The 23,882-nt window shown below is 40.8% G+C and overlaps 1 protein-coding gene and 1 pseudogene across 2 annotated transcripts; both read right to left on the bottom strand.

Moving 5' to 3' along the window:
* Positions 1-4,241: 4,241 nt before the first annotated feature.
* Positions 4,242-23,019, bottom strand: LOC102778456 (uncharacterized). Of its 2 annotated transcripts, XM_006781060.3 has the most exons (10): positions 22,864-23,019; positions 20,632-20,831; positions 19,516-19,812; positions 19,088-19,162; positions 18,090-18,383; positions 17,703-17,820; positions 11,720-11,921; positions 11,181-11,315; positions 8,472-8,586; positions 6,874-6,959 (listed from the first exon to the last, which is right to left on the bottom strand). In XM_006781060.3, exons 2-9 carry the CDS (start codon positions 20,681-20,683, stop codon positions 8,482-8,484), a joined length of 1,278 nt encoding a protein of 425 aa, XP_006781123.2. In that variant the 5' UTR covers positions 20,684-20,831; positions 22,864-23,019; the 3' UTR covers positions 6,874-6,959; positions 8,472-8,481. The 2 variants fall into 2 exon arrangements, with proteins under 2 accessions (XP_006781124.2, XP_006781123.2); XM_006781061.3 differs by lacking the exon at positions 8,472-8,586 and having other exon boundaries at positions 4,242-6,959.
* Positions 11,951-12,882, bottom strand: LOC148097933 (uncharacterized; annotated as a pseudogene).
* Positions 23,020-23,882: the final 863 nt, after the last annotated feature.

Genomic DNA, 23,882 nt, shown 5'->3' with positions numbered 1-23,882 from the left:
CCACAGCCGCTCTGACACCTCCGGGTATTTTTAGAGTCCTCAAACCTGGAGAGACACCCTGAGGAGGGACATGACATCACCATCAGGCAGCCAATCAAATCACTGCATGACATTTAAACAACAAAGCAGAAATAAACAACATCAAAGTTTACTACAGTTTGGAAATACATATCATATCTGAAAATACAATAGACTCTGTGATAATGATTAATGACAATTAATGGTAACTACAACGGAGGTTGGGTGTTTACAGTTAATTGAATGAGGTGCTGCTGCTTCTTGCAATTCCATTGGCTGCCAAATGGAGGCGCGGCAAACTGAAGCAAGCGAGAGAGGAAGAAAAATTTCATGCTGCGTTTAATTGAGGTTTTTTGAAGAGTAAAACAAACTGAAGAGATTTATTGACGTAAACAGCAGCGCCCCCTGCTGAGCACAGTCTGCTTCTACGTGAAACAAGCTGAACTTGACCCAGAGTGAAACCCAAGATCAGCTCTGCAATAATCACATACAGATGTGTGCAGTTACAGCTTTATAAGAGCTGCTGGTTTTATTCCAACTGTGTTGAACATCAGCCTAAAATGTGCTCGCTGTGGCTGTACATAGTCTATAGTCTTTATACACAAAAAATGTCCACAGTGATGATTCTAGTGGGTTGAGTGGATTAAAGAGTGAGAAGTGGCACAGTGGCTCACTGCATTCATGCTGTGGAATCGTGGGCTCGTTGAACATGTGTGTGAAAACATGAAAGTAGTGTTTTGAGTTAAAATGTGTGGCATCAGGCGTATTTCCTGTGTGTCACGTTCAGAGACTTACTATAAAAACACAAGACAGGAATACAGACTCACCGTGAGTCTGAAAATATCTGCGTCCAGCTCAGATATCACGAGAGGAAAACAGCAGCTCACATCTAAAGTGTAAATATGGAGCCAAACTAAATTTAACAGCGAGTGCCGCCGTGATACACTCATCAGCCTCTCAGAGCATACAGTTTACCAGAGTTATCACCACTTATTACGGTCATGACTTCACTCCTGATTCCTACTCTTTTTTTTCCTTCACCGTGAACTGAATAAAGAAGATGGAAGTATCATCATGATGTCACCATGAAGCAACTTTTTGACCACTAGGTAGCCCTGCCCTAAATTATTCCTGGTTTTGTGGTCTTTTCTGGCTCTAATGGGACCTTTTGGTTTGGTTTGGTTTGGTTTGATCCACCACACAGCTGCCACAACTATGATGGTGACACAAGGCTTCACAGCAGAAACTGACACAGCATCAGATGACAGAGTAGATAGAGCATCAGAACTATGGTATACTATGGCCATAAAGGGATGGACATGGTCAGCAACAATACTCAGCTACGATGCTGTATTTAAACTGTAAACTGTGTTGCTCAGGTGACAAAAGTGGGTCAATAAAATATCCTTCACACCATCACACCACTAGCAGCCTGAAATACTGGTACAAGGCAGGATTGATAAATGACTTCATAATGGCTGTTTTCACCAAACTCTAAACTTACCATCTGATTGTACTAGCAGTAATCATCATCAGACCAGGAAACATTTTTTGTCTTCTGTTGTCCAGTTTTTGTGAGTCCGTGTAAACTGTAGCCTCTCTGTAGCCTCCTGTTATTAGTGAACAAAAGTGGTACATGTGAGGTCTTCTGCTGCTGGAGCCCAGTTGCTTCAAGTTTAGACCAGCCTCTCTAGCACAAACAACCAAGCACTTCAGCAGGTCATTGTCATGATGTCTACATACCTAAAAGCAATAAGTTGCTGCCATGTGATTGGTTGAATAGATAACTGCATGGTTGAAACAGGCGCATGTAATGTCCCAAGGTTGTTTTTACCAGTAATTCTGAAAATATACCATAATGCTGAACACATGAAAGACAAGGAAAACTATGTTTATTTGTATTAGATTATTTACCAAACATAAAATACAGTCCCAGACAGATGTTAGCATGGTGCAAAAACATCAAGAACAGAGATCAAAAACAAAGAAGAGAAACAGCAGCCAGATGACAGTGATGCTCCGCTTTTTTGCGGCTCAGATTCAGGACGCCAAAGTAGAAGCAGAGTTCATACAGCACACCTGATACTTGACAGTAACACCTGACGCACAATGAGCAGTGAAATCTGAGGAGTTTAAACAGTCAGACATTTTAAAATCTTTTCTGATGGTTCAGTTTCACCGTGGTCTAGGATGAACCTAGCTTTGCAAAAAGGCTGGAACTCAGGGGCAAACTGACAGCTATCAGTGTCTCCTGTATTTTTTTTTTAATCTCATTGGCAGTTTCCCCCTATGTGTTTAACATCCTAATCAACGCTGAGCTTGGCTAATCACGTTTAAACATGAACACTTGTCCCACCCCCAAAACAAAACAAAACAAAACAAAACAACAAACCATAACATTCATTTTTATACTAACTAGCATGATGTTGAATACATCTATTGCTAACTACCAAATAAATCCCAAAATATGGAAAAACATTTAGCATGCTATCTTTAGTTATGCTGGCTAACATATGTTAAGCTAGGCTAAGCTAATTTTATAAACACCAGTTACAAAAAACTACAACAATACCTGTCAGTACTAGAAGAAACTAGCGTAATGCCTGCAGTGGCTAATAACAACAAAAATATCACTTAGCTAATAAAACATGCCAGTATTTCAGCAGCTACACGGACTTGTGCTAAATTAGGCTGAACTAGTTGCTACTGATAGATAACTATAATAATAAACTGCTATTTCCATTAGACACAGCTGCGCGACACAACACCAGTTAGAAACCAGCAGGAAAACATGTTGGGTTAAACTGTTTGTAGTTCTATAAGTTAAACTAGTTCAGTGACAACGATGTCTTTAGCTGTGTGCCACATAAACTTAATGTAAACCATCATGTAGATGTTCAGGTGCTCCCATGGTTCCAGTGTTCATGCTCAGCTTGGTTAAACCCAGATAAAACTAAAATCCACCATAAAAACAATTGGCTAATAACACAGTCTGCATCGGCTAATGGAAGAATTGGATTTTAGCGCTCATGCTACAGCTTGGCTGAAGCTGCTACAGCGGCTACATCTACTCTTCTAATTTCATGCAAAGTCACTATTCCTCTAAACCTAACATGCAGGATGGAGATACCTACTGGGAGCTAACGTTTGTCAGGACTGTGCTAAGGATGGACGGATTCAGGATATCACTGATAAAACAAAATATGCCTTTTCACTTTTACATTTTCATTTTGTGAAAAGAGAACAACAAAAGGATCAGATAAGTACTAGTTCTGTTTTCAGAAGTACATAAAAACTATCACAGACCTCCAGAAATTGATATCAAGTGCAAGTTACTGTGGCAGAAACCCAGCAGATAAACTGACACATTTTGTATTTTGATTATATTATTGTGACTTTTGTCAAGATAACTCCAACACAGACATACAAGAACCATCAGAGGAGATTTGGTGGCCTAACAGGAAGCTCAGATGTTTGAGAAGTTTTCAAAGTAAATCCATATTCACAAAATAGATGAAAGAAAGTTTTTTAAATTGTTCTATAAATTCAGATGTGATTTCTGCATAATGGACAAACAGTCTGAGTTGTGCTGCTGTATATTAATGTATCAGGAAACCAATAATCAGTCCACCCCCAGACTCTTCTTAATGCTAGATTTGCAAACATCTGACGAACTATCACATACTTATTATCACAGAAGCTGTAGGAAAATTATGCACTTTAAAACAGAACAAAGAAGAAACCAAGCAGAAGAAAAATCAGAACAAAGCACTGATCAAAGCAAAGATACCAAGACGGTACAGAGGAACACCGGCATGCAGCTTTTAGGAAGATTTTTGTAATTTTACTGACATAATAATAAAAAAATAGTATTGAGTTTGTATTCACAGTAAAACACAGATTTAAAAACATTCTGGAGGAATTGATTCAGTGCCAGTTAAGGTTGTTGAAGTCTCGAATAAATTACATATTTTCAGACACATTTTTAACACAAGACCAACAAAGACAACACTAAAGACAATGAGAGCCCTGATACAACACAAAACCACATTCAAGCCCAGGAAATACCAAAAACACTAGCAGATCAAATATGGGTTATAACTATTAGTATTTTATGTTCTAAAATATCAGATAAAATTTGTTGAAACTCACTGATCAAAATAATTAAATAATGTGCAACATCTGTCTTATTATCTCATTAATGTTGACTTAGCTAGTGACATTAATGAGATAATAATTTTTTGTTCCTAACTGGTTTCCCTTTTCTGGCAGTAATGGGCTTTCATACCTTTAATTTGAGTAAATAAGTACATTAAAAAAAGTTACCACGTGAAAGTTGTGTGGCAATTAAGTCTCTATCTTGACTAACTTTTCATATATATTATTGTGTTTTTTTTCTGCTGGGAGCTGACCTACACATATTACTAAGAAAACTTCACAACATCAGTTAAATGTGTAAAATATGTTTTTCCTTCAGCAAGTGTCTGTAAAGTAGGCTACACGTGTTTGTCATGCAAAATGTTTATAGGAGCTCCTAACAGCACATGCTACTAGTTGTTTTAAACAATACAGTATAATAGCCTGATCAAACTTCGGATTTAATTATTAATTAATTTAAATAATCTTAAATTAATTAATAATCAATTAATTTAAGATTTAAATAATCTTAAATTAATTAATAAGCCTTTATTAATTTTAAATTCCCACAGTTTGTTAAAGGCCTGCTTTATCAAATTAATGCTTTTAATATCTTCAGTCAAGTACATGTGTCACAGTTCAATCTTCATTTGCAGTGCCATATGTTGTAAATAAACTGGAATGTCTGAGCTAGTTGTTATCTTAATGAAATAAGTTAGACAGAAGTACCTGGTTCCACCCTGAAAGGGATCACAGTCATCTGAACAGCTTATTCTTATTTTCTAGGATTATTTGGTCTCTATTTAAATGTAAACATAACTTAGGAACCATAAAGTTTGAAATGTGTCTATGCAAAAGCAAAAAAGAGATGTATTTGGGTATCTCCCACAGTAAAAAGATTAAAAAGCTTACAGAAAAAAATGTGTTTATTCAGAAGGATGATCTGAGGCATCTGAGAAGTTTGATCAACCAAAATGCAGATGTAGACTTCTCTATGGGGTTTTACATTAAATGCTGAATTTTTGCCGCCCCTTTCAGACAAGATCCATCCCAGTTTTTATTTTCTACAGAAGAAAAAAATAAACAAAACAATATTCACTGTTGGAATCTAAATAAAACTTTGTGTCCTTATCACTGTCATTTTGAATTCAGTGAAAGGTGTTCCACTACATGACATCATTTCTGGTCCTCCTCCATTATTATTTGCGAATAGATATCGCCCAGTGCCCTTATTTGATTAGGACTGTATATGAGCTTAACTTCTATCATTTTTCAATTAATCAAATTTTCATGAAATTCATTTTGCTGCATTGTGCTCAACTGTTAGATGTAAAATAATTTATCATCTGCATACATAAAAATGGACTTTTTTCTTTTTTTTTTAGTAAAAACGTAATTTGCTGTTTAATCATTATAGTTTTCAGTTCATTACGTTTTGATCAATCTCTGCTCTTCTTAAAAAGAAAGAAAAGTGTCATCTGCATACACAAATCTGAAATTTGCATGTTAAGTAACACCAGCATTTGCTGTGTTTTGATTTTAATCACAACAAAAAATCCCCCCAGCATTATTTCAGAGAAGGAGGAAAGTGTCTGTTCAAAAATAAATCAATAAATAAATCAATGAAAACCATCTGCTACACCTAACTGTGCAAAATGAAAACAACTCTGGCACAATCTGAATTTAAACACAGTGTAATCAGTCCACAGAAATTATCTCTCTTTAGAAATGAGCTTTAGGAAATATATTTTTTTAAAGTGCTATTTTACTTTTATAGATAGTCATACTACATTTGAAAAACAGAAATCCAGACATGTAAACGGATTTATAAGAAGTGAGGAAGGTAAAATAAAGCTAATCCCGGTGTTTCATGCTACAAACCAGACCTGCTGAAACTAAGTTAATCAGCGTTAAGTTTCTGACAAATACATGATCAGATGATGTACAACATTAAGAAGGAAGGCAGTATTTGAAACGCTAAACAATCAAGTTTTATCTGCTACTGTTTTCTCCTTTATCAGTAAGTGCAAAGTACTCCTTAAACTCACCAGGACAGAAATAAGGCAAATCATTTTAAAGCTGAAGGAAAATATAATAACTCAAGTCATTTTTAAAGTAAAAATGTGCTACTTTTTCAGAGTGTTGCCTTTAAATTAATGACCCTTTTGTTTTGGACTGCTGTTTGATCAAATCTAATTTTAATGAATAATCACCAAAACTATTCAAGTAGGTAAGCATGTTTTTCAGTAAGTTAATTAGATCATTTCATCCCATGAGTTTATATTTTCCATTTTAACACTGAATGTAGAGACATTTTTTTTTAAATATATGTAGCATCCACTAACACGAAAGTGAAACTTAGTCCATTGTCTTCACGAACCTCATGACAAGCTACTTCTGGTACTTCTGGAAGATACAACAAAATGAGATATTCTGTTCAACTCTTGAACTGTGATGGTGAGTAATCAATAAATCAACCGCTTGACCATCTGCGGACCATCTGCAGGAAGAGTAAAGAATCATAGTAGACGATGTCGGGTATTCCTATTGCTTTCCCCTCCAGCACTCACTGACGTCTGTGGCGTTTGGTCAAAGTGTCGTGGAGATGCAACAAGCAGACATCAGGATGGTCACATGTATGAGGGCAGCACTGGATGGATGACGGCAATCCCACAATCCTACAGTTCACCGTGAGGTCGCTTCCTGTGTACTCCTCAAGCCCTGGTGAAACTAGGGACAACCAGAACAGCAATGGCTGCCACGGCGACTGCCACCACTGCCAGGTTCCAGCCTTCACAGTCGCGCTGCCGGGAGACAAGACAGGTTAGAATAAAATTAATTTATAAGCACATTAGGTTTTAGCCACATGCTGGATATTTTGGAAACTTTAAATGGAGTTTGAAACTTTATTTTGACTTTGCAGTTCTTTTCCATTTGGATGTACCAAATAATGGAAACGTCTATAAAAAAGGGGACAATGCTTTTTATAAAAGAGCACTACATTCTGACCACCCACCACATTCTGAATGTGCTTGTAGGATCTGGTCCAGAGGGGTGAAGAAATCAGGTGGCCCCTGAAGCAGAGCCTCTTCAACCTCTGCATATTCTAAACACATATGCAAAGAACCCACACAAATTGACAACAAAAAATACTGAATATGACCACAAGCAAAGTTTTAGTGTGGAGCCTTTAAGATGTTTGGGAACTTTTAGATGTTCTGCGAATCCATTCGTACTGGTCACAAATGAAGAGTGAGTGGCAGGTCATTCAGTATTTTTCTAACTACCTCTGTATGGCTGTGTTTAGGCGAAAGGTGAAGGACATTTTTTGTGCCTCACAATTAAAACAGAGTCAATGCTAAGATGCAATCATACATAAACTGAAAATATTTAATCTTACAGAAAAAGTCCGTGCTGTGTCACAAGCAAAGACTCTTCTGATTCAAGATATTCTTTACTGGCATTATGTTGCTAGAACATAACAAAAATTACAGTGGTGCCCTCGGTGATAAAGAAAATAAAAGATAAATAAAGAAATAGATTTTCTTTAAAAAGATATAAAAGATAAAAGTACGGAAGAGGATTAGGGCCACTGGGGAAAAAAAGAGTGGGAACGTCTTTTTCTTTCTTGTTTTCCAGAATGAGATTAAAGTCAGAATTCTGACTTTTTTCTCAGAATTCTGACATTAATCTAAGAATTAAAGTGTAAAGATTACGTTATTATGGGCTCTTTGATGGACAGATGGTAAATGGACCGGTTATTATATAGTGCTTTTCTACTCTGAGCACTCAAAGTCCAACTTTGCACAATTTGGCTCATTCACACATTCACACCCATTCGCACAAGCGCTTCTTTCTATGCAAGTGTTTTCTATCTAACATTAACACAGATGATGGAGGCATCTGAGAGCAACTTGGGGTTAGTATCTTGCCCAAAGATATTTGGCATACAGAAAGCAGACGCGGATTGAACCACCAACCTTCCTTCATATTTGATTTGCTTCACAGAAACTCAAGCAACCTGACAAAACAAACTGAGCCCAGCATTAAATCAGTCGGGACATGAGCATGTAAAATCATGGCTGATGGAGGATGGAACACCCGGCACGGCTGATGTACTACTACAGTTCAAACAAACAAGTAAAACCTGGATTTGAACAGAGATCGGGAAGTCATGGTGGCAGAGGTTTCCACTTTTAAACTCTTTAAATGACTGAGGGGTTCATCTGAAGCAATTGTTTCTTCATTTGTGGAAACAAATGCAGAGGCAGTTTTCCTTGAAAGCGCCTGGTAGAGAAAGAAGGTCATGGCCATACCTGGTCCCATCTAAGACGCCAGCTCCTCCCACCAGCACCAAATCAAGGCCACTATTACAATCATTCCTATGAAGGGGATGGAGAGAACAGGGGGCTCAGACTGGCGAGTGCAGTTCTGGGAAGAAGACAGAAGGTAGGAGTGTGGGGAGTATGGAGAGAGGAGAAAATGAAATAATCAGAATAATAAAGTCAGAGGACGTGAGGGCGAACGGCAAGCAGGGAGCAAACAAAAACGAGTGATCTGATGTGAAATGACTGATAGGCAGGCAGGTCGATCATCAAAACTCAAATTTTCAGAGATTTTTTCTGTTTCTCGTGTTAATTTAATGTGAAACAGAAGAGACGGCAATCAGACAAAAAAAAAATGGAAATGAAGTGAGGAAACTGAAAAATTAAAGACAAGATGGTGAGGTTTTTTTGTTTTGTTTTAAGTCTTTAACATTAAAACATCAGCATCTTGTCATTTCAAGACTTTTGGAGATCAAATCTGAAGCATCAGCAGCCCTGCAGGGGCTTTTGGGTAAGAGTTTAAGTACCAGGTCAGCTTTGGCTGTAGAGAGCCATCTTAAAAGTTGATGTGTTTCCTAACAAGGTTGTTAGCCTAGCGTTAGTATTCTCACGAGTGAGTTTATATCTCACTCAGTGGAAATATCCTAAATTCATCCTAAAATGTTTATATTTCACAAAGTGATATTTTCTGGAGGCCCGTGAAAAAATCCCATTTAATTTTTGCCAAGGGAAGGAGGTACTAATGTCAATGTTAAAGGCTGCTACTATCAAAATAATGACACCCCTGCAGTGCTGCATGGTGGATAAGAAATTTAATGAATTATCTGATGAAGAGGAGTGGATTGGGGACCAGGTCACTGTTTACAAAGTCAACTCCAAAGAAAAGAAAGGCAAGTGCCACAACAAGTTCATGTCAGCACTAGTGAATGCAAATGCTCAAGTCAGGAAAGTTCCTCAGCAAGTCTTAGAAAACCAAACTCTGTGTAGTTTTTAATTTTACAGTTTACATTTCAAATTACAAGTAGGAGTGTTGAAAGCATGACTGGAGATCCAGATAAGGGTGAAGTCAAACAGCAGGTCTTGAGTGCTGACTTGGACAAAGGATTATGATTTTCACTGGTATGCAAAAATCCATACCAGTTTAACTGTCCATGAAACTAGATAAGACAGAACAATTAGTAAAACTACATTAATGTCTTAAAAATATAAAAGCCTGGATAACCACTAATTTAATGTTAATTGTTAATTGTAGATTTAGATAAAACTGAGGTTAGTGTACTCTGCCCTGAAAACCTTAGAAATATGGTATATAACCAGATTCGTACTCTGGATGGCATCACCTTGGCCTCCAGTAACACTGTGAGAAATCTTGGAGTCATTTTTGACCAGGATATATCGTTCAATGCGCATATTAAATAGATATGTGGGGCTGCTGTCTTCCATTTCCGCAATATCTCTAAAATGAGAAATATCCTGTCTCAGAGTGACGTTAAAAGCTAGTTATTGTATTTATTACTTCTAGGTTGAACTGCTGCAATTTGTTATTTGTATGCCCTAAGAACTTCCTGAAAATCTTTCAGTTGAACCCAAATGCTGCAGCAACAGTACTGACAGGTGGCCTCTCTTCATTTGCTCCCTGTTAAGAATCCAGAATTTAAAATCCTGCTCTTCACATTTAAGCTCTTAAATAATCAGGCCCCATCTTATTTTAATAACCTCATAGTACCGTATCACCCCATTCGAGCACTTTGCTCTCAGACTGCAGGCTTACTTGTGGTTCCTAGAGTATTTAAAAGTAGAATGAGAGGCAGAGCCTTCATCTTTAAGGCCCCTCTTATGTGGAACTACATCAGACTAGATGGCTTGCCCCTCCCTGATCCTGGTTAGGCTGGAGGTTTTTTTCCTGTTAGAAGGGAATTTTGCTCCTCACTGTCACCAAATGCTGCTCCTTGGGGGATCATCTGATTGTTAAAGTTTCCAGTCTCTTTAATCCATTTGACATTATGAAAAATGAAAATCAGTTGAATTTCACATCCTACCAAGTGAAACCTCAAGTCAATTTGAGTCATAAGGTGCGAAAAACTGACAGTTGATCAATACTGAGTCACGTAACTGGGGAATTTATTTGTTCAAGTTTTGGAGTCTCCGGGAAGAATTGATTTACTGATGTTAAAGTAAAGAGTCCCAAACTGTTTGCACTGGTCTGTCTTGCAGGAGATGTTCCATATCAGATGAGCTGTAAATGTCAGTGTTCTTTGTTTTTGTATGAAATTCATTTTCAAGGGCTGTGCAATATAGGTGAAAGACCAGACAAAAGACAACGTGCTCTAAAGCGACAGACATTTAGAAGCTCACAGAAAAACTGTCAGAAACCGGCCACACGAGCAGAGCTGAAAGCAAAATGATCCAGAGAGCGTTTGGGCTTAGCTGTTACCGGCCAACATGCACACAGTACAGACAGAGAGGCGTCATGTGACAGAGCACGGACCAGATTTTTTTTCTCTAAACACTTACCTGAAAATGTTCTGCTATGTTAATCTAAACCTCACCCTTTCCTCTCCAGAGGGAGGGAGTTTTAACCCTAATCTCTGTCAGGCATGGTTACCTGAGACCAAATAATCTATCAGTACTGAAACATTTTAACAGTGTAACATACCCAACTTCACTAAGCACCTGAGGCTTTTACCTGTGACCTCTCACCTGTGACTTCCTGCCCACCAGTTTTTGCAGCTCAGCCTTGCAGCGCTGCAGCTCCTGTTCAAGTGCCGCTCGCTCCCGCTGGCTGCAGTCATACAGCTGCTGAAGCTCGGCCAGCTCACCTTTCAAACCTTCACACTGAAGGAAGGACAGAAGAAACACAACAAAAAATCAATAACAGATATTTATATAAGAGACAAAGATACTATGGGCAGGTCAGGACCTCTTTGGTCTGTAAACCTGAAGACTATTGGAAGATGCTGATTCCATACTGGGAACAATTTCCCACAATTTCATTAAACATGTACCATGACAGTAAAGCATGTTTCTATTCTATTCTATTCTATTCGAGTTACAACTACCTGTTTTTTAATGTTGAAATGCTGAAATTTGCCATGCTGCTACAGATGACTGTTAAAGGTAAAATCAAAAGCTTTGCAATTCAAGATATCGACAGTCTTTGGATTAAACTGACCAAATATGATGTCCGTCTGTAGTAAACATCCAGATGTTTTAGCTCATAAAGAGCAGTCACCTCTCACCTCTCTCTGGACCTTCTGTGCTGTCTCCTCAGCTTGTCTCAGTTTGACCTTCAGGATGCTGATCTCCTCCTGTATATCAGATGAGTCCTTCTGCTCAGGTCTGGACTGGAACACCGTGATGTAAGAGTCCGCCTTCACCTGGTTGTCCTTTTCATATTCAGTACTGCCCTCCACTCTGACTGCCAGATACACGTCATCACACCTGTTTGCCATTAGACAGAAGATCTGTTGGAACAGTAGCTTCAGGAGAAGTGAGATATATTCAAACACCCTAAGAAAAAAAAAAATTCCCGCTCGCCCCTGCGAGCGGTCTATCCTTCAAGCTCAAGTCCTCTACCAGAGGCCTGGAAGTTTGAGGGTCCTGCGCAGTATCTTAGCTGTTCCTAGGACTACGCTCTTCTGGACGGAGATCTCTGATGTTGTTCCTGGGATCTGCTGGAGCTACACACCTAGTTAGGGAGTCACCGCAGCTAGTGCTCCAATTACCACTGGGACCACCGTTACCTTCACCCTCCACATTTTCTCAAACTCTTCTCTGAGCCCTTGGTATTTCTCGAGCTTCTCGTTTTCCTTCCTGATGTTGCTGCCATTCGGAACAGCTACGTCTATCACTACGTCTTCTTCTGTTTGTGTACCACCACTATGTCTGGTTGGTTAGCCACCACCATTTTGTCAGTCTGTATCTGGAAGTTCCTCAGGATCTTAGCTCGGTCATTCTCCACCACCCTAGGGGGCGTCTACCATTTTGACCTCGGGACTTCCAGGCCGTATTCGGCACAGATGTTTCTGTATACTATGCCAGCCACGTGGTTATGGCGTTCCATGTATGCCCTGCCTGCTAGCATTTTACACCCTGCTGTTATGTGCTGGATTGTCTCAGTGGCATCTTTACACAGCCTGCACCTGGGGTCTTGTCTGGTGTGGTAGACCCCCGCCTCTGTGGGTCTTGTGCTCAGATCTTGATCCTGTGTTGCCATGATTAGTGCCTCTTTCAGTCCAGCTTTGTCCAGCCACTGGTAGGATTTCTGGATATCAGCCACTTCCTCTATCTGCCGGTGGTACATACCGTGCAGGGGCCTGTCCTTCCATGATGGTTCCTCCTCTTCCTCCTCATTCTTGGGTTTCTGCTGCCTGAGGTATTCACTGAGCACTCGGTCAGTTCAATTCAATTCAATTCAATTTTATTTATATAGCGCCAAATCACAACAAATGTCGCCTCAAGGCGCTTCATAGATACAGAGAAAAGCCCAACAATCATATGACCCCCTATGAGCAAGCACTTTGGCGACAGTGGGAAGGAAAAACTCCCTTTTAACAGGAAGAAACCTCCGGCAGAACCAGGCTCAGGGAGGGGCGGCCATCTGCTGCGACCGGTTGGGGTGAGAGAAGGAAGACAGGATAAAAGACATGCTGTGGAAGAGAGACAGAGATTAATAACAGATACGATTCAATACAGAGAGGTCTATTAACACATAGTGAGTGAGAAAGGTGACTGGAAAGGAAAAACTCAATGCATCATGGGAATCCCCCGGCAGCCTACATCTATTGCAGCATAACTAAGGGAGGATTCAGGGTCACCTGGTCCAGCCCTAACTATATGCTTTAGCAAAAAGGAAAGTTTTAAGCCTAATCTTAAAAGTAGAGATAGTGTCTGTCTTCCGAATCCAAACTGGAAGCTGGTTCCACAGAAGAGGGGCCTGAAAACTGAAGGCTCTCCCTCCCATTCTACTTTTAAATACTCTAGGAACAACAAGTAGGCCTGCAGAGCGGGAGCGAAGTGCTCTAATAGGGTGATATGGTACTACAAGGTCATTAAGATAAGATGGGGCCTGATTATTTAAGACCTTGTATGTGAGGAGCAGGATTTTGAATTCAATTCTGGATTTAACAGGAAGCCAATGAAGGGAAGCCAAAACAGGAGAAATATGCTCTCTCTTTCTAGTCCCTGTCAGTACTCTTGCTGCAGCATTTTGGATTAACTGAAGGCTTTTCAGTGAGTTTTTTGGACATCCTGATAATAATGAATTGCAGTAGTCCAGCCTGGAAGTAATAAATGCATGAACTAGTTTTTCAGCGTCACTCTGAGACAGGATATTTCTAATTTTAGAGATGTTGCGCAAATGGAAGAACGCAGTCTTACATATTTGTTTAATATGTGCGTTGAAGGACATATCCTGGTCAAAAATGACTCCAAGGTTCCTCACAGTGTTACTGGAGGCCAAGGTAATGCCATCCAGAGTAAGAATCTGGTTAGATACCATATTTCTAAGCTTTTCAGCGCCGATTACAATGACCTCAGTTTTATCTGAGTTAAGAAGCAGAAAGTTAGTGGCCATCCAAGTCTTTATGTCTTTAAGACATTCCTGCAGTTTAACTAATTGGTGTGTGTTATCTGGCTTCATGGACAGATAGAGCTGGGTGTCATCTGCATAGCAGTGAAAATGTATGCTATGTCTTCTAATGATGCTGCCTAGGGGAAGCATGTATAATGTAAACAGAATTGGTCCTAGCACTGAACCCTGTGGAACTCCATAATTAACCTCAGTGTGTGAAGAGGACTCTCCATTTACATGCACAAATTGGAGTCTATTAGATAGATATGATACAAACCACTGCAGTGCAATACCTGTAATACCTACAGCATGTTCTAATCGCTCTAATAGGATATTATGGTCAACAGTATCGAATGCTGCACTAAGGTCAAGAAGGACAAGCACAGAGATGAGTCCACTGTCAGAGGCCAAAAGAAGATCATTTGTAACCTTCACTAAAGCTGTTTCTGTGCTGTGATGAACTCTGAAACCTGACTGAAAATCTTCAAATAAACCATTCCTCTGCAGATGATCTGTTAGCTGTTTGACAACTACTCTTTCAAGGATTTTTGATATGAAAGGAAGGTTGGAGATTGGCCTATAATTAGCTAAGACTGCTGGGTCTAGAGATGGCTTTTTGAGTAAAGGTTTAACTGCAGCCACCTTGAAGGCCTGTGGTACATAGCCGATTATTAGAGATAGGTTGATCATATATAAGATCGAAGAATTAATCAATGGCAGGACTTCTTTGAGCAGTTTTGTAGGAATGGGGTCTAAAAGACACGTTGATGGTTTGGAGGAAGTAATTACTGAAGTTAACTCAGAAAGATTAATTGGAGAAAAAGAGTCTAACTTAACATCAATGGTACTAAGAGTAGCTATAGATAATATTACATCTGTGGGATGATTATTGTTAATTTTTTCTCTAATGATAAAAATTTTATTTGTGAAGAAGTTCATGAAGTCATCACTAGTTAACGTTAAAGGGATGGTTGGCTCAAAAGAGCTCTGACTTTTTGTCAGCCTGGCTACAGTGCTGAAGAGAAACCTGGGGTTGTTCTTATTTTCTTCAATCAGTGATGAGTAGTAAGCTGTTCTGGCTTTGCGGAGGGCTTTCTTATAAAGCAACAAACTATTTCTCCAGGCTAAATGATGATCCTCTAAATTTGTGACACGCCATTTCCTGACAATTGACTATGGTTGCCGGTGTCTCTAGCTTCACATGTCTGAGAACAGAATCACCAATTACCAGAGTTTGACCCCCAGCGGGTGTGTCACCGAGTGGGGAAAAACGGTTAGACACATGAACGGGTTGGTGGTGTACCTGGGGCTTCTGTTTAGGACTACGCTTCCTCCTCACCGTTACCCAGCCGTCTTTCCCCAGCTGCTTGGGACCTGCCGGGGAACAGCTAGCGGGGCCTACGCTATCTTCGGCTGCACCAGCTACAGGGGCCTGGCTAGCTAAGGGTGATAGCAGGGTGCAAAGCCGAGTCTCCAGTTCAGTAATCCTGGCCTCCAGAGCTGCAAATATGCTACATTTGTTACAGATATCATTACTGCTAAAGGAGGCCGAGGAGTAACTAAACATCTGACACAATGAGCAAGAAAGTGCAGAAGGGACAGGTGAAGTAGCCATGGTGCTAACGGGTCGGCTATGAGCTAAGCTAGCGAAACAGTACAGAGACAGTGAGTGAATACTTTGGCTATAAATTAGGTAATGAGTACACAGAAAGTGTGTTTCGGATGAAGCACGTGAAGATTATACTGTGAAAAAAGAATGTATTTAAAAGTTGTTAATTAAACTGCTAAGCAAATAAGCTACTCAGAAACACCACTGTGTTTGAGCAGGAACAGGAAGCGATACTATACCACAGAGCGAGCGAACACCAAGTGACCTGTTGGGGCCATCTTACTGATGTATTCGTGGATGTTCCTTGTCTCATCCTGGACCGTGGTGCTGACACTCACCAGTCTCCGGCCTCCTTCCTTCCGCTTAGCGTACAGGCTCAGGGTGCAGGACTTGGGGTGAAACCCTCCATGCATGGTCAGGAGCTTCCTTGTTCTGATGTCAGTGGCTTCTATCGCCTCCTTTGGCCAGGTTATTATGCTAGCAGGGTACCTGATAACGGACAGGGCGTAGGTGCTGATAGCCCGGATCTTGTTCTTACCGTTCAGCTGACTCCTCAGGACTTGCCTGGCCCTCTGCAGGTACTTTGTGGTTGCAGCTTTTCTAGAGGCCTCTTCATTGTTCCCATTTGCCCGTGGGATCCCCCAGGTACTTGTAGCTGCCCTCTATGTCTGCAGTGTTGCCTTTTGGTAGTTTGTTTCATGCATTTTTAAAAAAAACTAATTCTATTGAAGCATGGTTGAAAAGCAATGTCTGACTTTCATTGGTTAACATTTATAGAATTTTTATTTATTATTACTTTTGTCAGATTAAAGTTATTTCTGTGACCATTGTGAGATTTTCTTTTATTGACTGAAGGGTACCAACAATTTTGTCCACGTCTGTATCTATTTAATATGCGCACTGAAGGACATATCCTGGTCAAAAAGGACTCCAAGATTCAGTGTCACTGGAGGCCAAGATAATGCCATCCAGAGTAAGAATCTGGTTATATACCATATTTCTAAGATTTTCAGGGCAGAGTACAATAACCTCAGTTTTATCTAAATTTACAAGCGTTAAATTAGTGGTTATCCAGGCTTTTATGTCCTTAGGACATTGCTGCAGTTTAACTAATTGGTGTGTTATCTGGCTTCATGGATAGATAAAGTTGGGTGTCATCTGCATAGCTGTGAAAATGTATGTTATACCTTCTGGTTATACTGCCAAAAGGAAGTATGTATAATGTAAATAGAATTGGTCCTAGCACAGAACCCTGTGAAACTCCATAATCAACCTTAGTGTGTAAAGAGGACTCTCCATTTACATGAACAAACTGGAGTCCATTAGATAGATATGATTAAAACCACTGCAGTGCAGTACTTGTAACACTTACATCAAGTTCTAATCGCTATAATAAAATATTATGGTCAACACTATCGAATGCTGCACTGAGGTCTAGCAGGACCAGCACAGAGATAAGTCCACCGTCAGAGGCCATAAGAACATAATTTGTAACCTTTTGTCAGCCTGGCTACAGTGCTTTAGAGAAACCTGGGGATATTCTTATTTTCGGGACATTTTCAAAACAATAAAGCAGCAAACTATTTTTCTAGGCTAAATAATGAACTTCTAAATTTGTGATATGCCATTTCCTCTCCAGCTTACAAGTTATCTTTAAGGTTTGTGTTTAAGAGTTATACCAGGGAGTCAAGTTCTTCTGATCTGATGCTTTCTTGTTCAGAGGAGCCACATTGTGCAGAGTTGTACACAGTGAAGAAGTAAAATTATTAACAAGACCTTGAACTTAGTTACAGTGCTTTCAGAAAGACATCTGCTGTGATGAAATCTATTCCCCACTGCCGTGTAATTCATTATTGTAAATTTAAATATTATTAGGAAATGATCAGACAAGCTCTGAGCACAAGATCCACAGAGGGTGGGGTCTACCACCCAAGAAAAGCCTCTGGTAGAAAACCCAAGCTTGAAGAATTTTCTCACATTTTAAGAGTCAGAGTGTCAGGTGTAGGTGGGTGTTTTGACTGAAGCTGCTCAGGTCACTCACACGTCTTGTTGTTGTTGCAGTTCTTCCACCTTGTTGTTCAGCTGTTTGTTGTCACTAGTCAGATTCTGACATTGGTCTGTCAGAGAGTTGAACTCGTCCTGCAGCTGAGTGACCTCACCTGTATCAATAGACAAAGACTGAGATCAGTATTGATTAACTGACTAATAATTGTCTTATTGATTCTAATGAAGAAACAAACATGTTATTACATCTCTGCATTATTGGTGCATCAGATGTTTGTTCACTTTGTTTCCTTCATCTCAGGTGATAAAGGTCCCATCTGTTAGTTACAGTTCTCCTACTTAGTTACAGTTACTGGTGCTAAACCTTAGATAATGCAGGTTAATATTACTTAGAGTTATAGTTACTGTGTTTAGTTGCAGTTACCCTGTGTCAGTGTGCTGTGGCTCTTCATGCTCAGCTCGGCTCTCAGTGTTGTCACCTCAAGTTCGTACTCGGCTGTTGTGGCGTGCAGACGCTGTAGCTCCGCCCTCAGACGGCATAGCTCTTCCTGAAGGGAGGCAATGTCATTCTCTCTCTCTGCTGCTGCCTCCTCGGCTGCCTGCTGCAGCATTAGCACCTCCTCTTGAGCTGAGCGTAGCTCCTGCTGCACCTCCTCCAGCTCGCTTTCCTTCTCCTCCTCCAGACTGTCCATCTCCTCCTGGACTGAACGCAGCTGGGCTGAATGAGTCAGACAGCATGAGAGAATTAGAGTGAGAGTCAAAATCACAGTTTCAGAGTCTCAGAGAGTCAGAGTCAGTGAGTGCAAGAGTCAGAGTCCGAGAGAATCAGAGTCAGTGAGTCAGAGTCAGAGAGTCAGTATGTAAGTATCAGTGAATAAGAGATTCAGAGGTCAGAGTTAGTGTGTCAGAGAGTCAGTCTGAGTCAGGGAGTCAGAGAGTCAAAGAATCTGTTTTAGAGTGTCAGAGAGTCAGATTCATAGACAGTCAGAGAGTTAGTAGCAGAGAGAGTCAGAGATCAAAAAAGTCACAGTGAATCAGAGAACCAGAGAGAGTCAGTGTCTCAGAGAGTCAGTCTGAGTCAGAGTGTCAGAGAGTCAAAGAATCAGAGAGTCAAAGTGTCAGAGAGCAAGAGAGAGTCAGGGAGCATCAGAAAATTAGAGTCAGAAAGAGTCGGAGGGTCATAGTCAGAGACAGTCGGAGAGATCAGAAAGTCAGAGAGAGTCAGTGAGTCAGAGTCTCAGAGTGTCAGTGTCTCAGAGATCAGAAAGTCAAAGTGTCAAAGAGCCAGAGACAGTGAGTCAGTGAGTCAGACTCACAGTCTCATAGTGTCAGAGTCTCGGAGAGTCAGAGTCTGGGAGTCTGTGTCAGAGCGTCAGAGAATCAGTGTCATACTGTCAGAGTCAGGGAGGTGAAGGAGCGCACCTTGCACCCTTTGGATCTGCCGGGTGAAGCTCTCGGCCTGGTGGGCGCTGGCCAGCCGCTCCTCCTCTAACAGACCTTTGAAAGAAGATATGATATAGAATAGAATAGAATAATCCTTTAATTGTCCCACATGGGGAAATTTGGGTGTAACAGCAGCAAGAAAGACACATATACAAACAAACAGTACACAAGACACAGAACAGAAACATACACAATTTTCACATATTTACATCAAGGACAATGGTTACCAAAAACAGAGTACTGTACCGTTATTAAATTGAATAAAATGAAATACAGATAAGAGGCAAGTTACAGAGCTGATGTAAACCTCTATGTTTGTTGGGAGCAGTTTTGATTGTCCTCCTGTATATCAGGAGAGGCAGGAGGAGTAACAACCATGAATATGAAGCAAAGTGACGTCTTCTCACCCTGCAGCTCCATGAAGCTCTCCTCATGTCTCTGAGACACCTCCCGTGTCTCCTCCAGCTCCAGCAGCAGCTGCAACACCTGAGCCTTCAGCTCCTCCAGCTCCTCTTCTTTACCTTTATCGCCGCCTTCCTCCTCATCCTCAGACTTCTCTTCCTTCACCTCTTTCTCCTCCTCCTCCTGCCCCTTCTCTCCTTCACCCCCTGTCTCCTCCTTCTCCTCAAGGGACTCCCTCTCTTTGGCTGTGAGGGTATCTGCCAGCATGATGGGCTTCTCCTCCTTCAGCTCACAGAGCTCATCTGCTCAGAGAGGAAGGAGACAATGAAGAGGCAGAGGAGGATTTTTAACAAAGAGAGATGAAAATACACTTCTCTTATTTTGTAGGAGTTTCCAAATAAAACAAAATGTATTTTAAAAGATTATAAAACCATGATGCACTTCTTTACTTGACCACCAGGGCTCTTCTTAATAAACCAGGTTTCTTCTTGTTTGTCACTGAAAGTCATATCCTTTATTTTAGTGGGAGATAAATACTGAAACTGTCTGAGGTTTTCAAGCAGGTTAAACAGTTTTAACAAATATCCTTGTTTTAAATACTTTAAAATCCTTTAAATTTACTCAATGTCCAAATTTTTTGTGTGCTGTGCTGCAGAGACATCTGCTGGATTTAACCTTTATTTAACCTGGTGCATCATTAACAGCAAATCATTTAAAGTGAGGGGCAGGGAAAAGGTAAACAACAGAATATACCTGACTTCACCTGGCAGCAAAACACCTTTAAATGTGTGTACCATCAGCATAAAAACAACAAAAGAGTTAAAATCCCATAAAATAAGATAATTCTAATATAATATTTCATATAAAGGAGAACGTCTTTCTCTTATATCAAAAGTAATAATTTGAATTCATGCGTGCACATCAGTCTGCACCTCTTACACACATTTGAAATGTCTACACCTTGTTCTAGCGTCTATGATGCTTTTTATGTGAAACAGGAAGTGCTGAACATAATTAACAAGGTAAAGATAAAATAAATGTAAGGTAAAATAAATGGGACTAAAAATGAGGACTCTGATGCTTATCCCTTCACACAGACACACGCACACACAGTGACTGACCGGATGGGTCGAGGACCTCCTCGATGACAGGTGGCAGCCGGAAGGCATCCATGTTTCCTCTGATTGACGGGAAGCTATAGAGATGGGGGGTCAGAGCTCCAGAGGGGTGAGGAGGGGAGAGAATGAGGCAGATGGAGCCCAGGAAGGGTCCTCACGTTCCGGGTAGAGAGAGCCGCTGCAGCCCTTTCATCCTTCTGGAGCTGGGAGGGAAACACAGGGGGAGGAGGGAGAGGCGGTGAGAGCTGCGACAGATACTGCATCACGAGGAGGCGGGCAGCGTGCGGGCCTCAAACACACACTCTATCTCCACATGTCTCACTCTGCAGCTCTGCTGCCTTTTAACCACCAACCCGCATAACCTCAGTGAGAGGGGAGCAAACACAGCATCACTCTGCGGACACCACTGCCACAAGAACCAATCAACAGCAACCATGGGCGGCTGGTGTCATCTATACAGTTACAAATTGGGACCGCTCTTCATGACAAATGACTGAAATAAGAATTGACCACAGAGATCACCTGGACCACTGAATCCCTTAACTCTCAGTTTGCTGGTATGTTACCTACGAATAGTGCTAACCTTTAGCAGACTGTAAATAAAAGAGGGCTATCGGCTGTTTGCTTTGTGCCATCAGTTTTAGCATTTTGACCTCTGAGGTGCTGTGTTTTGTTTTCAGAGGGCGCAGCCTCACAGACACAAATACCTGTGCAGTAACATCCAATCAAAATCCTAGAATTTCACTGGTTACCAAAACTGGAGCTCAGACTTCTTGGATGGCCTGTTAGTAAAATTAAACATATGACTTATAAAAACATTTTCCCCCCATACAGTCGTTATATTTGATATGAACCCCAGATAAACTTTTGCAGTCTCCTTCTTTTCCAGCTTATAAATCTATGTCATCTGCATGTAGAGACACTCTTATTCTTCCCATTCCTGTCTTTTACTTCCTTTTACTTATCTTTATGATGTAACAGAAGTTTAATACAAGTTTCAGGAAGTGGGAAATTATGTACAGCGCACAAACCAGTTTCTATCCCGTCTCAGACTGTAAACATGTTTATTTTAACAAGGAAGTCTATTGGGCCTGGCACACTCCTGGAGCCTCTAGTGGAAACTAGAAGAACTGCTAGTTTGGAGCTTCAGCGCTAGTTTCATTTATTAATCTTGGAATGTGTTTTACGGTTCTGTGCAGTGCTTGTTCTTCATAAGTGTGGCCTTTGATGATCGTTTAGAGAGGTTTGTTGGTCTCCAGAGATTGGTTGGTTGGGAAAGGCTGTCAGATTTAAGGCTGTGGCTGTGTTTACCTGGAGCTTGGTATTCAGATTATATTTATTTAAAGTTTAAACCCTTCAGAGGAAACGATCCACCTGATTTCATGACTTAAACCTGAATGTTAAACTGCTCCTCTGCTGAGATTTTAAAACACTCTGTAAATATTTTCAGGGATGAAGCGCTGACGAGAACACAGATCACATTTCCCAATTGAAAGGATGTAAAGCTAACTTGAAACCTTCAGTCACACTGCAAGTACTCATGCATTCTGCATGTAAGTGCAGCCGTTCAGGGATAGTTTAAAGGGACCAGCACACATTTCTGTCTGATGCCAGGCTTCTACAAAACACTCCAAAACACACAAAAGACAAGAAAAACAGACACAGGATGATCAAGAAGAACAAAAAGACTGATGAGAACACGATGATGATACAGAAGCATCGATTAGCTTTAACACCTCAGAGTTCCCAGCTGACAGGGAAACTCAAACATGAACACTGAGGCACAAACGGGAACAGCTTCAGCAATGTTAATCTGATATATCTGCGGAAACTCCTCATGTTGAAGGTTTTACACTGAGAGCAGCTCTGACATGAGCTGGATTACAATCTTATCCTCACTATTACACATTAATACCACCATGTCATCACCCTCTATATGTGCTCTGTATGTGCTGTCCTGCTGCTGATATTAAAGTCCTCATTCATTGGTCTGTGTCATTTTGTTGAGCTTGCACTCTGACCATAAAGCCTGAAATCATCCTGTTTCCCTGTCATTGTGCCTTCATAAAGGAAAAGTTTAAATGTCACTCCTTGGATTTTCTGCTAGAACATCCTCTCCCTGCCTCATTGCAGTTTTAAAATGCTGAACTCTTCCTTTAGAATCAGCTAACAGGCAGTGGCACGACCTTTTTCTGCTGCTCAAACACAACACACACATGCAGGATGAAGACATACCTGATGCAGATCTGCTCGTCTCTGAACCACTCTCTGTGGTTTCAGGCTTTGCTGCAGACCTCCTCCTCCTCTTCCTTCTCCTGTTGTCCTATATTTCCTCCTCAGCTGCTCTCTCAGCGTGATGCAGAGTGACGTCACTACATGCTACAGACGGACAGAGGCCATGATGTGAATGCACAATCAGCCTGCATGACGTCATTTATTAACCCATTCCTGCCTCTGATCTGCAGTCAGTGAAACTGAAGACGTGTGAGTGGTTGCAGCTGCAGACATAACAAGGATCACATGATTCACCAAGTGGTCAGACAGAAACAGTGTTCAACTCTAACAAGGCCATGTGAAGCAAAACGACACAATGATGACAAACACTGATTTTATTTCAGTCTTGATATCAAGACTGATATCAGTATTGATTAACTGACTAATAATTGTTTTAATGGGGAATAATTGTCTTATTCCCCATTAAAACTAATGCTGGCAAAGAATAGAATCACATGGAAAAAGAGACACAAATAGTCAGAAATGGAGACAGAGGTGAGACATCTGCACCATGTGAAAGCTTCACTGTGGTTTTAGTCTCAGCTGAAAGTCTCTGGGTCACACCTGCAGGAGAGATTTAACACAAGGTGACACAGACACTCTGCAAGACTCGTTGGCTCTCAGTCGACCGCCGGTAAAAACGGAAACGATGCAAACTCGCTCACTTCTGTTGCTAGGCAACACAAATCCAGGCTGGATAACATTAAAGGCCACAAAGATGAGAGAGGAGAGAAATGAAAGCTGAGCACCGACCTCCCAAAGGTCCAGGAAGCTGCAGGGTTAAAACTAAAACTCCACCTGAAGGCTCAAAATCCCCACAGAGACAGAGACCAGAATCACTGACATCTACAGTGAAGAGGTTTCCAGTCCGCTCATTCCCAGTTTTCCCAGAGCCTCTGAGAGCAGCTCTGTGACTGACAGCCTCGCTGAACCCGCATTCAGCAAACGGGATACAGCACAGATGAGCTTTCACTTCATAA

This window comes from Neolamprologus brichardi, chromosome 17 (genome assembly GCF_056152115.1).
Source record: "Neolamprologus brichardi isolate AB-2024 chromosome 17, ASM5615211v1, whole genome shotgun sequence".
Taxonomy (NCBI): domain Eukaryota; kingdom Metazoa; phylum Chordata; class Actinopteri; order Cichliformes; family Cichlidae; genus Neolamprologus; species Neolamprologus brichardi.
This window is presented reverse-complemented; position numbering and strand designations above follow the sequence as displayed.

Coding starts and splice junctions, on each gene's coding strand:
- LOC102778456 (XM_006781060.3), bottom strand. CDS start 20,683: ATGGATGCCTTCCGGCTGCCACCTGTCATCGAGGAGGTCCTCGACCCA. Junction 18,384..19,087: donor GCAGATCCAAAGGGTGCAAG/GTGCGCTCCTTC, acceptor TGACTCATTCAG/CCCAGCTGCGTTCAGTCCAG. Junction 11,316..11,719: donor CACAGAAGGTCCAGAGAGAG/GTGAGAGGTGAC, acceptor TCCTTCCTTCAG/TGTGAAGGTTTGAAAGGTGA.